Consider the following 16,787-nt stretch of genomic DNA (forward strand, 5'->3'; position numbering starts at 1 on the left):
GAAACAATGAATTCACCTCTAAGAACTTAAATAAACTCGATTCTCAAAAGTTCAAACACCTACACCTTTGCCTTTTAGGCAAGTGAATCGAGTTTTCAACACAATTCAACAACTAGTCCTTATTTCTCCCTTCTAATCACTTTTTTTTTTTTCTCGAATCGAAGCATTTAGATAGATATATATAAAGATGCACACACACACACACACATATATATATATATATATATATATATATATATATATATATATATATATATCTCTTTTTTTTTTTTTCCGAAGAAGAAGAAAGACCTTATAAGAATTTTCGACCGAACTCCAAGGGATAATTATTCAACAATTTCCACTTTTCTACCTTCTACATATTGGCTAAAAGAAAGAACACCTTTTCTCCGAGGCTCAAATCAAGGTTCTAAGGATAAGTTTGATAAAAAATGGTAGGCTTGAAAGGCTCAAACGGTTCAAAGACGGCCCAAATCATATCCCAAATCACTTACTACCCAATACTTCGTTTCATAAATGTCCCAAGGTGAGATTTAAAACCGAACAAAGCATGATTTAACACAAATAAATTCCAAATTTAAAATACAAAACATTCAACTAAAGCAATGCATAAGATGTGATTCCTAGCAATAATTTACTTCTACGTTCCGTTGAATCGAAAGCTAAACGAATATCTACTCCTTATCAACATAAAGCAAGCAATTTCATCATCAAACATTGACCATCTCCCATCATCATAATTCATCGATGCATCGAATTTTTTTATTTTTTTTTGAAGCAAATAATAAAACGAAAATAATAAAACGACAACTAGAACAAAAACTAAAGCATGCAAACTAACAAGCAAAACACAAATAAAAAACAAAACACAAATAAAAAACAAAACACAAATAAAACGCATATAAAAGAAAACAAGTAGTTAACCACCCCCAAACTTAAAATTCACATTGCCCTCAATGTGATTTGCCCGGAGTTTAAGGATAGAAAACACCTGTTTAAACGTCGGGACCATCGTCAGGTTGCTCTCCAACGCCACCTTGCGCATGAGCATCACCATCCTCCTCGTCATCCAAAAGCTCGGGTACCGGCTCAAAAATCGGTGCGGGCAACGGAGCCGGTTCGGCGCACTCGGGATTGCCGCATACCAAATGGCGCACAATGGCTTGGAGCATCTTTCCCGACCACCGTTGAAGGGATTCGATTGTGCTCACCTTGTGCTCCACCGTGGCAAGCCGATTTCTCGTGATCACCAACTCTCGCTCCATTCTTCTTTGAAAACGGCGGTCCGAACTTGTGCTTGGACCCTCAGGTGGAGCAATTGGTTGGGTATCGACGGGTTGCTCTCCATCTTGGATGGGTGCCTTGTATTGTCGGGCCGCAAGGTTACTCACCGGCTTCCGAATCGGTGTGAGAATATCGGTCGTTTTGGTTGGGACCTTCGCCTTCTTGCATAAGCCGGTGACGAGGCAAGGGAAATAAAACCCTTTGGCGTTGTTGACCATGGAGATCCAAAAACGTTCGGCTATGATTTCACCAATGTTGATCGGTGTGCCCTTTAGAATGTAGTATGCAAGAGCGCACCGTTCGGAGTCCACGTGAGTCCACGAGCGGGTGGGAAGGAGGTTGGCACATATGAAAGTAAGGCACGCCTTGCCTACTTGGTGGATGCATTTCCAGTCTAACTCGTATGCCTCCTCGGTTGAGAGTTCGGACCAAATTGGGGGTCCATCGCACAACACCTCGGCGAGTTGATCTCTTGTGACCGCAAGTTGCATTTGCTCCCAATTGAATGGCGCATGTCGGAGGTGATAAAAGGAGTTGATGGCTTGGGCAAACCAATCGACCCGCTTTCCTCGAACCGTGCTCGATTTCCGATCCGTTGTTAGGAGGATACGGGTGTTGGCGTAGAACTCGCGGACCAACGATATGTTGATCGACCCCTCCGGTTCCAATAATGCTTGCCACCCTCGTCATAGGAATTCTTGGTGCAACGGCGCAAATTGTGGAAGGGTGATCTCATATGCACGCTCCGTCACAAGTTTCTTCACTTTTTGCTTCTCAAATCGAGCACTGGCGCCTTCGACACAAAAAACATCGTCGTCGGGGGTTGGAATTTGGTTGGTTTTCTTGCCCTTCCGCTTGCCTTTTGAAGTGCCTTCGCCTTGTGAAGTGCCCTCCCCGTCACGTCCTCGTTTCCCCATGATGTGATAATGCGTGTGGAAGGGATTTGAAGTGAGTTTTTTTTTCAAAATTTCCCCCAAACTTGACTCCACACAAATAGCAAATTTGACCCCAAAGTGGATCTCTCTTGCAATACCCGAAATATCCGCCACCAACGCAGCGTGCCTCGACTCATACTCACTGTCATCACGTGTGACTCCTTCAGAAAATTTTGCAATACGGAACTTAAAATCTTATGATTCACTATTCAATTCATTTATACCTAAGGTGATTCAAATGTTAAAATAAATCTTAAATACCAGAAAATCGATCAATTTTGACGATTTACGATTTAAGAAACATTTTATTTATTATATTATTTATCATAAACTTGGGATATTTACAGTTTTGGTCCTTGTATTATATACTATTTTTTTATTTTGGTTCTTAAACCAGAAATACACCCCATGTGGGTTCAATTTGTAATTTCTAGAAATCTACCACTCTACCTGAAAAAGTTTTGAAAATTGCAGAATCACCCATACACTTACTCATTTTTCCTGCCGCTCTACCCACATTACAAATTTGACCCCAAAGTGGATCTCTCTTGCAATATCTGAAATATCCTCCACCAACACAGCCGGCTTCGACTCCTCCTCGGCTGTAACAATGTGTGACTCATTTACGAAAAATCGCAATACCGAGCCTAAAATCTTATGATTACAGATTCAAATCGTACGATTTATTTCATTCATACCTAGGCCTAGGGGTGGAAATTGGAACGGAAATTCCGATTTCCGCCGAATCCGATCCGAAATATTCCGATTCTGGAACGACTTTTTCAATTCCGAATTCCGAAAATTCCGAAAAAAATCGGATCAGAATCGGAAATACATAACATAATTTCAGAATTTCCGATCGAAATTATTCCGATTATTTCTGATTTATTCCAATTTTCCAATTATTATTAATATTTATTACTATATATAATATATATTATATGACTATATCTAGTTCTGTACTAATTACTAACTATATATATTAGTATATTACTAATATTTTTTCCGATTATTATATATATATATATATATATATATATATATATATATATATATATATATATATATATATATATATATTTGGACATATTATTATTTTTTAATTTTCTAAAACATTCAAAAGTCTAATTTCCCGACTCTCTCTCTCAGCAGTCATCGACCTTTCTTTCTCCCCACCACCACCGGTTTTATCTATCCTACACCCGGTGAAGGTTACACCGGGTGGTTTTTTACCGTTGATCTACACACACCAATGTTGGTGTGTGTGTGTTTGTGTGTATATGAATGGTAAAGATCTACCCGGTGTATTTCACCCGGTGTAGGATCTCAAAAGCCCCACCACCAGCGCCTTCACCGACGACCACGACCACCAGTGCCTCCCGATTCTCCGACGACCACCACCACTAGCGCATCTCGTCTCTCCGACGACCACCACCACCACCAGCGCCTCCCAATTCTCCGACGACCACCACCACTTGCGCCTCCCGATTCTCCAACCACCACCATCGCCACCAGGCCTCCCGGCTCTCTGAAGACCACCACCACCAGCGCCTCCCGGCTCTCCGACGACCACCACCAACGTATTTGTGTGAGTCTCTTGTATTTGTGAAGATTACTTGTTTGATGTTTCTTTTTGCAATTTGGCTACTGTGTCTCGGTGATCAATTTTTCCCTTTTTTTTTTTTTTTTTTTGGGAAAATTCCGAAAAATTCCGAAAATTGTTCTTGTCTGAGCATCTTTTTGTTAGATTTGGTATTAGATCTGCAAACCTGAGAAGAAATTCTTAAAAAAAATTGTTCTTGTCTGAAAATTAAAAGAAGTGATTTTTTAGCTGTTAGTTTCCTACAGATCTGTATAGTTTTCTTCTCAAAATTATTATACAAAATATTTTTTCCGGGAGAACAAGTCAAAAATTCCGGCCGGCTGTTCCGATCGGAGTTTATTTCGTTGACCGGATCTTAACCTCCAACTAATATATTTGGGCCTAATTCCTTAATACAATTCAGACCCAGTTGATCAGGCCCAACTCCTTGTAACTTAATTTCCTTTTTTCCTAATTTAATTGCACAGCCAGAAACGGTGTCGTTTGAGGTCTTCACAAATTCCCAGTTTCTTTCTAAAACAATTCTCCGTTCCATCCACTATCGCCGACGTCACTCTCGCCGTCGACGCCGCCAGAGGTCATGACACAGTCAAGCAGCAGCCATTGGGTTTTATGGCAAGTTCAATAGCTAAAGTGGGCGTTAACTTGGCATCGGTTCTTCCACTTACCCTCGAACAAACACTAATCTCACTCATACGATCATGTAAAAACCCTAATCACCTCCTACAACTCCAACCCCAGATTATAACCAGTGCCATTGATTACAAGAGCCACATCACAAGCTCCCATTTCGTCTCAAAATGCTGCGAACTGAAGCTAATAAATCACGCCCGACAAGTGTTTGATAGATTGCCTGAACGGAGCCATACGTCGCTTTGGAATGTCATGTCGAAAGGGTATCTCCAAAATCACGCCTACAACGATGTGATGGTGTTGTTCGCTGATATGAGGAGGGAGAATGTGAATCCCAATTGCTACACACTACCGGTGGTCTTGAAATCGTGCTGCAAAGCGTTTGCTCTGAGAGAAGGCGAACAAGTGCATTCTGTCGCAATCAAGACAGGTTTCAAGTCGAATACTTACGTTGGTACTAATTTAATTGAGTTTTATTCGGGAGGTGGGCATGTGACGCGCGCTTACAGGGTTTTCACTGAAATGGTACTAAGAAACGTGGTTTCTTGGACTGCAATGATCAACGGGTATGTAGCCAACGGCGATCTGGTTTCGGCAAAGAGGCTTTTCGATTTGGCACCGGAGCGAGATGTTGTGTTGTGGAGTAGGATTGTTTCAGCCCATGCGGAGGCAGGAGATATGGTGGAGGCTAAGAGACTTTTCGACTTAATGCCGGGAAAAGATTTGATGTCTTACAACACGTTGCTGAATGGATATGCGAATAATGGAGATGTGGAGGGCTTCGAGAGAATATTCGAGAATATGGAGGAGAGGAATATTTTCTCGTGGAACGGACTTATTGGAGGATATGCTCACAACGGGCGTTTCGTTGAGGTTCTTGGTGCCTTTAAGAGGATGATAAGAGAGAGTGATGTGCAGCCTAATGATGCGACACTCGTTAGTGTGTTGGCTGCTTGTGCAAGATTAGGTTCCCTTGATTTCGGTAAATGGGTTCATAAATACGCCGAGAGATCGGGCTATAAAGGGAATGTTTACGTTTGCAACGGTTTAATGGACATGTACGCAAAGTGTGGGTTGGTTGAATGCTCGATTGATGTGTTCAATAGCATGGATAAGAAGGATTTAATATCTTGGAATACGATAATTAATGCCTTAGCAGTGCACGGTCACGGAGCGGATGCGTTGGAAATTTTCGGTGAGATGAAAAGTAGCGGAGAAAAACCAGATGGGATCACATTCATCGGCATATTGTGTGCTTGTTCGCATATGGGTTTAGTTAAGGATGGATTGGACCATTTTCACTCGATGAGGGACGAACACTCGATCGAACCTCAAATCGAGCATTACGGTTGTGTAGTCGACCTCTTGGCTCGAGGTGGGCTGTTGGAGCAAGCTTTGGAGTTCATTCGTAAGATGCCTATGGAAGCAGACGGTGTCGTATGGACTGCTTTACTTGCTGCTTCACGGGTTCACAAGAAAATCGAGTTTGCAGAACTGTCTCTTAAAAAACTCATCGAAATCGACCGCGAAAACCCTGCGAATTATGTTATGCTGTCGAATGTGTACGGCGAAGCACGAAAGTGGGAAGATTTGGCACGGTTGAAAGTTGCGATGAGGGACACGGGATCTAAGAAGGTGCCTGGGCTCAGCTCGATTCAGACCGACGATGAGATTGTTGAGTTCTATTGTTTTGACGAGAGGCATTTGAAAACGGAAGAGATATATTGCGCTCTTAGAGGATTGACAAAGCTGTTGAGATTATGTGGAGCAGATCCAACGGAACTTGAGTCGGGGAGTTAGGTATGCTGTACATCAACTGATTCCATCAATTTACCGTTAGTCAGTTTAGGCAGTAACGGGAACACGCTTGATTCCGTTAGTTTTAACGAAAAATTGATGAAAATGACTCGAAGTGTTGAATTTTTGAAATACGAGGGACCAAATGTGTTATTTGTGAACATGGGGGACCAAATGTGAAATCGGTGCAAACTTCAGGGATGAAAACTATAATTTTCCCACTATAATATTATCAGTTCTGTGATTTATATAAAGTTTATTCAATTATCGCCCATTTTACACGAGGTACAGATTAAACTTTGAATCCCGAAAACTCATCAAATTATGTTCCGAAAATTCTCATGAATATTGCTACCTGTAGCTCGACAAGATCATATAAATACATTAAACATTTAAACTGTCATTATTCTCACTAAGAATCGATCTTGTGAACAAAATTGGGATGTGACGAACCGGACCCTCAGTTTTTTCTCGAATATCGGGTCCTGTTGAAGCATCGATCGATCTTGTGAACGAAAAATATATCGCGGTGGGTGTTCGGGTTGAGTAAAAGTAAAATGATAATCATGCTTTTACAAAAAAAAATTGGTTCTCTTTTTTACTTTTATATTTACAGGGGATTAAGTGAAAAATATTGTACTTTTGCAGGGGGTGATGTGCTAAAAAACATAGTTAAATAAATAAAAAATTGTCCCACAAAAGTTTAGGGACTTGCTCTAAAAAGAAACAATAATTAGGGGACCTTAAGAATATAACAAAAAGAACATGTGAAATTCCAGAAAGTACAACGCTAAATTTCAATTACGGCCCCATAAATCGATTGTCAGTGAATCAAAATCTCAATCCGAAGTTTCAATTGTCCGTTTTCGATTATCGCAGGTTGAATTTTTGTATTCTCCCGACAAGGGCATAAAAAATTCCAGATGTCGGTGCTCAATCAACTTTTTAACAGAGGGCTTCTCGGACCAAAATGGTGAGTGAGTTCAATCAATCCATTTTTCAAGTCGAATTATTATCCCTAATTCCGAAGAATGAAAATTGAAAATCTCGATTTTTTTTTTTTGATCTTCATTAGGGTTTGTAGTCCATCTTTTGTTTCACAATACTATTGTCTAAAAATCGGATCTTTCCGATATATGAATTGGGTCTGTGTAAGATTCTGTTATTTTCTTGTTTTTTTTTTTTGGACAAATAAAAACTATGGGCTTTCCTGCATATAGAATGAATTATTAATCTGTTATTTTCTAGTTGGAGGAATCCAGTTTCAGAATTGATTATAATATTAGTGTTAATTGTAGATATTTTTAATCTGTTGTTTTTGTAGTAAAACATGCTTAACATTGGCAATATCGCGGATCAAGTTTTTGCAAAACAAGAGAGATTTGCAGACGAAGCTTATGAGAAAGGAAATCGCAGAGTTTCTGCTTGCCGGCCAAGAAGCCATTGCTCGAATTAGGGTAATTCATTCATCTAGTGAATCTTCTACAAAGTCTCGTTTGTTCTATGATATTGCGCTAATTTCTTCTTTGATTTGTTGACCGTGTCTTTTGTTAGGTTGAGCATGTTATACGAGAACAGAACACTTGGGAGGCGTACGAGATATTGGAGTTGTTCTGCGAATTCGTTCTTGCCCGTGTACCTATTCTCGAAAGCCAGAGGTAAAAAAAAAAAAAATTGATAGCTACCCTTTAATATTAATGTCTATTGAAACAACAAGGCTGCGTTTGGATTGAGGGATTTTAAATGAAGGGATTTGAAATTCCTCACAATTGGTAAAAAAAGAAAACGAAAAATTAGAGCTATGGATTTGAAATTCCTTATGAAACGACCCCATCCATACAAACCCAACCGATTTGCTATTATGGATTTCAAAATCCCTCCTTCCAATTGCACCCTAATTTATTTGCTTGAATGTGAACAACTTAGGTTTGGCAATGGCTTTCTTATGCACATTTTCTTGAATTATAACGACACTAACTTGTTATACCCCTCAGTTTCAAATTAACTCTCGCTTTAGATATTCTTTTTAGTTGCAAGGGTAAATTACAATTACCCCTGAGGTATGATAAAATTACGAAAACCACCCTCATGTTTTGGTAATTACAAAAAATCCCCCTCAACTATAAATTTTCTTACACGTCCACCCTTGCGGTTTCAAATTTAGTGGAATCTTCTTGATGATATGGAATATTATACTTTTGTACTCGTTTTATCCCATTCGAGCTCCATATTTTGAAGCAAAATGATTATAAGATGTGTTTTTGGGCTTATATATACCAGATTGTGGTGCATAAGAAACTGTATTTTTACACAAAACGAGTACAAACCTAGAGCACATTTTACGGAATGTAGATGATTATGTTGAATTTGACACCATAAGAGTGGATGTGTAAGAAGATTCGTAGTTGAGGGGTAGATGTAACGATCCAAACAAAAGGGGGCTTTTCATAATTTGACCATACTTCAGGGGTGGTTGTAATTTACCCTTAGTTGCAATGATGCATTTATTAACCTTTTCTCAATAATGGGGAGAGAATTAGTAGTGATAGGAATAACAAGAAAGGGTATTTTAGTCTATTAAATGCATTTTCCTTAAAGGAGAGATAATAAGAAAGGACGCAGTAAATAAGAAAACTCTTTCGTTTCTAATTGTAAACAGTTCCGTAATTCGTTTTAGCAATGTTAATGCTTAAAATAAAACAGGGAATGCCCTACGGAGTTGAGGGAAGCAGTTGCGAGCATAATATTTTCAGCTCCAAGATGTTCGGATTTGCCAGATTTATTGCATGTCAGGAATTTATTCGCTGCAAAATATGGGAAAGAGTTTATAGCTGCTGCATCTGAGCTTCGCCCCGATGCCAGAGTCAACCGTACAGTTAAATCGACTTTGACTTTTTTTTCCTTCATAGGGACTATTTTATACCATATTTTTCTTTAATATAAATTGGATATACAGTAGAACCTCGATTAATTAATACTCGATAAATTAATAACCTCGCTTAAATAATAGTTTTTTATTCGGTAAAAACCTTCTAAATTATTAGTTCGATAATTTAATATTTCGGTAAATTAATAGAATTTTGCTAGTCCTGACTGTATTAATTTATAGAGGTTTAACTGTATTTTGTACTTTTCTCCAGATAATTGAAAAGCTTTCGGTGAGTGCTCCACCTACAGATGTAAAGATTAAAGTACTAAAGGAAATTGCACGTGAATATAACATCGATTGGGATTCGACCGAAACTGAAACTGAACTCAGCAAAAAACCCGAGGATCTTTTGGTAACCCTCATTTTCCCAGACTTCTTTCTTTTCTGGTATTATTAAGGGTGTGTTTGCAAAAACTTATGTATAAGCAGAAGTCAGTGATTGTTAATAAAGCTGGAAATAATTGAATCAACTTTAAGCAATTAATTTGGAAGTTGAAAATAAGCTTTAAGCTTATTGTGTGAAATTGTGTTCAATGTCGTTAATATGTTAGTGATGTGAGTCATTTAATATTTATATGACCAACAAAGTACAAAAAAAGTCGATGGAGGATGCTTATGAAATTATAGCTTAAAGCAGCTTATTTTATGACAAGCAAAAACAAAAGCTGCACTTGCAAACACTCTAAAAAAACTGATAATGAGCCAAAGAAAAAAAAAGGCTCATAATCACTTTTCAAAAGATGTAATGTGTATCTATCTATCTATCTATCTACTATCTTAATTTTTCGATATGGCTATATCGTGCAGAATGGACCGAAACAAATAGCTGTACAACCTCAGACACAATCGAGGCTGAATTCGACTGCTAAGTCTTCTTTGATTGGTAAAAAAGGACAACAAAACTCGGAATATTCTCCCACTTATACCAGCAGCAGTCCTCGTGTGGGTCCCACATTAACAGAATCATCGAATGTGAAACAGATAGCCGAGATCCAGAGCATAAGTTGGGAATCGTCTGATGCAATGCAAAGGGCTCGCACTGCCATTGCTGCAGCAGATCGTGCCTCTGCTGCTGCACGCGCTGCTGCTCAGTTGGTAAATTTCAAATTAAACGATCAGAAAATTTAAGATATATATATATTTTCAAATTAATTTTTTTTTCCAACTTTTGTTTGTACGAGGTTTTTTTTATTGAGAAAACAACTAAAACAATTAATTAATGGTGTATATTTAATTATTTATTAGTCGATTTTCTTAATATATATGTGTGTCGAAATCTTAAACGACAAATAATTTGAAACACGGAGAAACGTAGTTTCCGAAATATAAAGGCAGACAAAGTTACACGTGAATAAGTTGTCCAACTGTTGATGGTCTGGAAAAGACACAAGAGTATAATTAATCACAGAAATGTGAAAAGAAATGCTCTGTTGTGATTTGTGATTGAACAAGCAGAAAAGAAATCCTTTCTTTCATGCTAACACAAATTGGTGATCTTGTTTTTATTCAAGGTTTTTATTAATGTTTTACAGGTAATTGTGAAACTCATATACCTATATTACTATTTCTTTTGTTTCAAATTATCATCCCCTACTTTGTATTTCAAATACTGCATTAAATGTTGTATTTTTTTTCTGTTTTAACCCTATTAATTTTACTTATAACTACTCTCTCTGTCCCATATTATATGTCTTTTTAGAGAGTTTTTTTTGTCCCCAATTATTTGTCATTTTATATTTTCAATGAAGCATTAATTGCATTATTTTCAATTTTACCATTAATCACTCTTAATTAATTAGTTGAGAATCAATTAATCTCGAGGATATATTAGTAATTTTATCTGTCTTTTTACTATAATTTATGCACATTTTTGATTTTCTTAATATGTGCAAAACAACCCAGAACGACATTTAAATTGGGACGGAGGGAGTATTAATTATCTCTTATAAATCATTAAATGATCAAGTTGTAGTCCTTTTTTATTTGTTTTTTTTTTTCCCCCTAAAATCAAGTCACATTTATTGAGATTTTTAATACTTGTGCAAAACATCAAAAGTGAAAATAAACACTTATTTAGAAACGGAGCGAGTATTACCGAATATTTATATAACATGGAAACTTCAACTTTTTAACGTTTCTGTTTTTCGGACACTTTTCGTGCCCGACACTCTATGTCACATGCCGGACACCTTATGGGTCATTTTGCAATTTCTAAAAAGTTAGATACATGTTTGAATAGCAAGTTTTCAAATATTTGTGTTGTTTCCCTAATTATTTACATGATTTAATGATCATAAGCAAATTGATAGTTGATAGTAAAATTTATTTTGAATATGTTTGTATGTAATTATATATAAATAAAAACTTATATATGTTTAAATAGCATTATTTATAAATATACCCTTATATTTTTAATATTTATACGTTTCCCCTGAATCTCGGTCTAGGAAAGAATAAACACTAGTAGAAAAATTGCTTTTTACTACGATCATTAACGGTAGCAAAAGGTATCAAATTCGTAGTAAAAAGTCTTTTGCTACGAATTTACCCCGTAGCAGATACGGGCGTGACAAAAGCTTTGCTACGGTAAATGGCCGTACAAAATACTTTTTTGCTACGGTAAATCCTAGTATTTACTACGACTTCAAGATTATTCCGTAGTAAAAAATACATTTTATTACGGTTTTCACCGTAGCAAACAAATTCCTAATAATAAGCAAATTTTCTACTAGTGAATTGAACCAAGATAGGAAAGATCAATGGAAAAGTCTACTGTATAAACAAATATAAAAAACTCTATTAGAGTTATGTTTTGGCAATCAATATGAAACTTCTTACTGAAATCTATCTCTCTCTCTCTCTCACTTTCATATCTTCCGGTCATTCTGTTTAGCTTCGCCGGTCATGAATCCAGCGAAAGTTAGATTTTCCGACAGTAGAAGGAAAAGGATTTGTAAGGAGGTCTTAAGGGTGTAATTTTTACACCATCAATCACTATGTTGAATAATAGAAATATTATGTTATGTAAAATATAGAACACGACCGAGCGCATTTGTGTGTGCATTGAGTGTTATAGAGTAGGGGTGTGTACGGTACGGTTCATTTCGGTTCTGAGCTAAAACCAAACACTAACCGATAATCAGTTTCTAGGAAATGAAAGTTCATAATTGTCGATTTTCATTCTGTTCGAACCATAAGAATTTTCATTTTTCCATTTGATTTTCGATTTCTTTTCGGTTTTGTGTATTATTGTAACACATTTGTTTATTTTCCATTTAATTAATTTTCAATTACTCTTTTTTATAGTGCTTAATCCAAGAGTTTTGAATTAACGTTATTAAATAAGGGGCTATTTGCTACAAGCGTACGATCCAAGAGTATGAATAGCAAAACTCTTGAATTAACATTATAAAATATCAAATCAAAGTTCAAGAAAATCAAAAGGCCAATTCAACCAAGAAACTTTCAAATAAAACACTTAAGAGTTCTTAAAATTATATTGTTTACTTCGAGATTGAATAACGAAAGTCTCGAATTAACGTTATTAAATATCAGTGTCAATTTTTTTGGACATCAAGTCAACAACCCGACTCTAATTTTATATTGTTCTTGAAGAGAGGAATTAAAGTTGAACCATAGATTATAAACCATGAAATTTATCTTGATTCAATATGAATCAAGACGACCTCATTTGTATTGATCTTTTTCTTGTTAGTTAAACTCACAGAAATAGAATATGTTACAATTGCATTCGATCCGTCACTAATTGGAGATTAGAAAGAAAAATCAAGAAAATTAGGACAAATAATTAAGTCATAATAATTAGTTAACTTTTAGTCAAAGCATGAAATTTTGCAATTAAGTCTTAATCAAAAAAATTACTAGCACATAGTATATGTGTTGCTGTAGTGTTATATACATGATATGCTACATTACACAAAAAAGGAAACAAGTATTCAGACAAGTTTTTGCATGCCAAATTCATATAAATTTTGCAATTAAGGCCTTTTTTCATGCAACACAAAGCCCACGTCGTCTTTCAACTTGGCTCTATAAAATTAAAACTTGGATAACTTAATAATCTTGTTTAAATAATAATTTTTTTTGTACTCGTTAGGTGAAAACGCATTAAATTATTAATTTGATATTTTACTAAATTAATAAAATTTTGTTAGTCCGGACTTTATTAATTTATAGAGGTCTAATTGTATACCAAAATAGATATATTCTCAATTTCTCAGTGAAAATAAAAATAAAAATAGAGTAGTTTTTCTAAATTCCAAAATAAGAAATTCTCTCAGAACATGGTTGTTTAATAAATACACAATCATGTTAACAAAATAATGTGTAAAAAGTATCTATTTTCATTCCATTTGACAAAGATATTAAGAATGAAACTAATATCTATTTATATAATTTGATGGACACGTATCTTATTACAGCAGTCAAAAATCATGTGTAAAAAGTAGTGAGAAGAAGAGAGAGATATAATAAGCACATTCATTCATGGGCAATCAAATGTCTTGTCTGCCTTCTGCTCTGGATGCTTTCTTTGTCCATTTCTCAACCTTTTTTTTTTCTTTTTCTTTTTTTGTTTCTCTTTTTTTTTTTTTTTTCTTTTTTCTTTTTTCTTGTTTTTTGATTAATTTTTTTTGTGTTTGAAGCTTTAGAAGTAGGTAGGCCTGCCCTATACGGGGTCAATAGTTTTTAATCTATTTTGCTTTAATCAACTCTGTCAATTTTGAACTGAAACTGGGAACCAAATGAAGTAAGTGCCTTGAATTTTGTAACTTAACTACTCTCTCTCTCTCTATAGACACTGCCACGGGTCGGGTTAGGCCGGGCCCGCCGGGTCCGGTTCCTACTTTTTGGGGACACAAAACCGAACGGTGTGGAGGCGGGTCTGGCTTCGGGTCGGGTCCACTCAGGTCCGTGCTGGGTTCAAAACTGGTCTTTTGATTTTTTTTTTGAATCTTGACCGTTCGAAAAAAAAATTGACTTCAGTCAGACTGGGTCCGGATCGGTTCCGGGTGGACCCGAGTTTCTAGCCGTTGAAAATAAAAAAAAAGTCTAAAAAAATTGAATTCACGGACCGGGTCCAGGTCGGTCTAGTTCGCGTCCGATTTATAGCTGTTGCATTTTCAAAATAATAAAAAAAAAAAAACATTTTTTATTTGGGTGGACCCGATGGGTCCCCCGCCGGGTAGACCCGTCGGGTCTCGGGTCCGATAAATCAAGACCCGAAACCGACCCATGTAAAGTTGGGTCCGAGTCCAAGTCCGGGTCCGGGTCCAGGTCTTCGGGTCCCCCCGCCGGGTAGACCCGTCGGGTCTCGGGTCCAATAAATCAAGATCCGAAATCGACCGATGTAAAGTCTGGTCCTGGTCCGGGTCCAAGGGGTGCGGGTCGGTTCCGGGGCGGAGCGGGTCCAAATTCGGGTCGGGTTCGGATCCAACCCAGTCCGTGGCCGTGTCTATCTCCATGTATAAATATATATGGCCATTTAATATAAGTTGAATTACGGACACCCCTAAGTAAAGGTCAAATTAAGAAAAAAATTCATGCTCGGGTAATCGAATCACTTCTTCAACTATATACTATCTTACACGTCTATTTTCGCGGTGTCAGATTTGATTTACCAACAAGAATTTTTTTCACAACAAAAATACTAGTTGAAGGAAGTAGTTGTAATTACTCAATTACATGAGGGGAGTGTTTTCGTAATTTGACCTTACATTTGAGGGTAAGCCATAGTTTGGCCTATTTTTTATGTAGATATTGATTTTCATTGCACATATACACTTGTATATTAACTACCAACATCGTTAATTGTACGTGTCGATTTTATCTTATTTTATGTTTGCCATGAAATAGGAATGCACAAGAGATTGAACAAGAACAACAACCTATCGTGCATAGAAAAATTTAACATAAATTTATATAAGTTAAGACTAATTCACTCATTTAGAACGTAATTGATCAAAACTCTTTCAAAAGCAAATCCGGCTGCACAATTGAAGTGTCGAATACACGTTCATTGGGAGGACGATTTTTGGGGGAGAACAACAAATATAGGGACATTTCACAAAAATAAAATGAACACAATTTGGTGTAGGGGTGGAAATCGGACGGAATGGATCAGAAATGTCTTTTTTGGAAATTTTCCATTTTTTTCGGAAGTTAAAAATAGGTTCCAATTTCCGTTCCAAAAAAATCGGAATTTCAAAATCCATTTTAATTTCGGAATACCTCGGAATCGGCGGAATTTCGGAATTTTCGGAAATTGCATTAATTCTTAATTTTTAGTTCCAAATCGGAAATAGTAGTAATTTTTAGCATTTGTTTTTCTAATATTTTCGTAATTTTTCGGCAAAAGGCAAGAATCCAAAACAAAGGTCAACAAGATGAAGTATAAACACTTGTAAAAACAACATAATCAGTTTATCAAGGCAATCATAGTTCTTGCAATATATATATATATATATATATATATATATATATATATATATATATATATATATATATATATATATATATATATATATATATATATATATATATATATATATATATATTATTTTATATTTCGGAAATAAATTGGATCGAAAATCGAAATTTCCAATAATTTTATATATAATTCCAATTTAGTTTCAAAAATAATTGGAAAAATCGGAAATCGAAATGAAAAAAAGTGTTCCAAATTCGTGTAATTTCATATCGGAGTTATTTCACATTGTTTATTTATCTATGTTAGTTGAGAAATTCATTGGTACAAGTACGAGATATCCATGATCGAGTTCAAGCTGAACTCACGAGTTTTAATAAATAGGAGTGTATAAATGAGTTGAACTCGTAACTTTTACCTTTCTAGTGAGTTCAAACGTGAATTTTTAAGATTTTAAATATGCACTTTAGTAATTCTATTAATAAGCACATATCATGATATTCTAAATCATGTGCAGAAATAAGACATCAAAATTAATTATATATACAAAAGATTATAATTAGTTATAACATATTTAGTACGAAAACTTCAACTTCTTAACGTATCCGCGTATCAAACACATTTTTCGTGTCCGATAATCGAGGACAGATGTCGAACACCTTAAGGATATTTTTTAATTTATAAAAAGTTACATACATGTTTGAATAGCAACTACAATTTATAGTTGATGATAATATTTATTTTTTAATATATTTTTACAAAAATATATATAAAAAAAGAGTTACATATAAATAAAAACTTATATATGTTTCTATATCATATTTATAAATATACTTCTATACTTTCAATATTTAAATGTCTCCCCCAAGTTCTCGTATCTCCATTTTTGCGACATGTCGTTTTCCCGTATCGCCGTTTCCGTGTCCGTGCTACATAGGTTATAACTTATAACTGCTCCCAAAAAAAGCTAGTTAATATTTCTTTATTGCCTCTACAATATTTATTTTCTCTAGCTATTGTAATTAGTTAAAATATCATTTAATTTAATAGATTTTATTTCCAAAATGCTATTAATTTAAAAAAAAATGTCAAAGGGTTTTGTCCGGGAATATTAGAATAGTATTGTAGGTAACCAAAATTAGATAATATGGGAATACTTTG

General features: G+C 35.7%; 2 protein-coding genes across 2 annotated transcripts; both read left to right on the forward strand.

The window, feature by feature from the left end:
• The first annotated feature begins 3,291 nt into the window (after positions 1-3,291).
• On the forward strand, positions 3,292-6,255 carry LOC105954202 (Tetratricopeptide repeat (TPR)-like superfamily protein). The gene is made up of 3 exons (XM_088826129.1): positions 3,292-3,403; positions 3,565-3,807; positions 4,290-6,255. Exon 3 carries the CDS (start codon positions 4,435-4,437, stop codon positions 6,253-6,255), a length of 1,821 nt encoding a protein of 606 aa, XP_088682255.1. The 5' UTR covers positions 3,292-3,403; positions 3,565-3,807; positions 4,290-4,434.
• Positions 6,256-7,030: 775 nt separating this feature from the next.
• On the forward strand, positions 7,031-10,443 carry LOC105954201 (Regulator of Vps4 activity in the MVB pathway protein). The gene is made up of 6 exons (XM_012977874.2): positions 7,031-7,225; positions 7,577-7,709; positions 7,807-7,910; positions 8,956-9,127; positions 9,393-9,533; positions 9,989-10,443. The coding sequence occupies exons 1-6, from the start codon at positions 7,176-7,178 to the stop codon at positions 10,307-10,309; spliced, it is 921 nt and encodes a 306-aa protein (XP_012833328.2). The 5' UTR covers positions 7,031-7,175; the 3' UTR covers positions 10,310-10,443.
• The last annotated feature ends 6,344 nt before the right edge of the window (positions 10,444-16,787 follow it).

The sequence above is a fragment of the Erythranthe guttata genome, chromosome 12 (assembly GCF_056151865.1).
Source record: "Erythranthe guttata isolate IM_541 chromosome 12, IM_541, whole genome shotgun sequence".
Taxonomy (NCBI): Eukaryota; Viridiplantae; Streptophyta; class Magnoliopsida; order Lamiales; family Phrymaceae; genus Erythranthe; species Erythranthe guttata.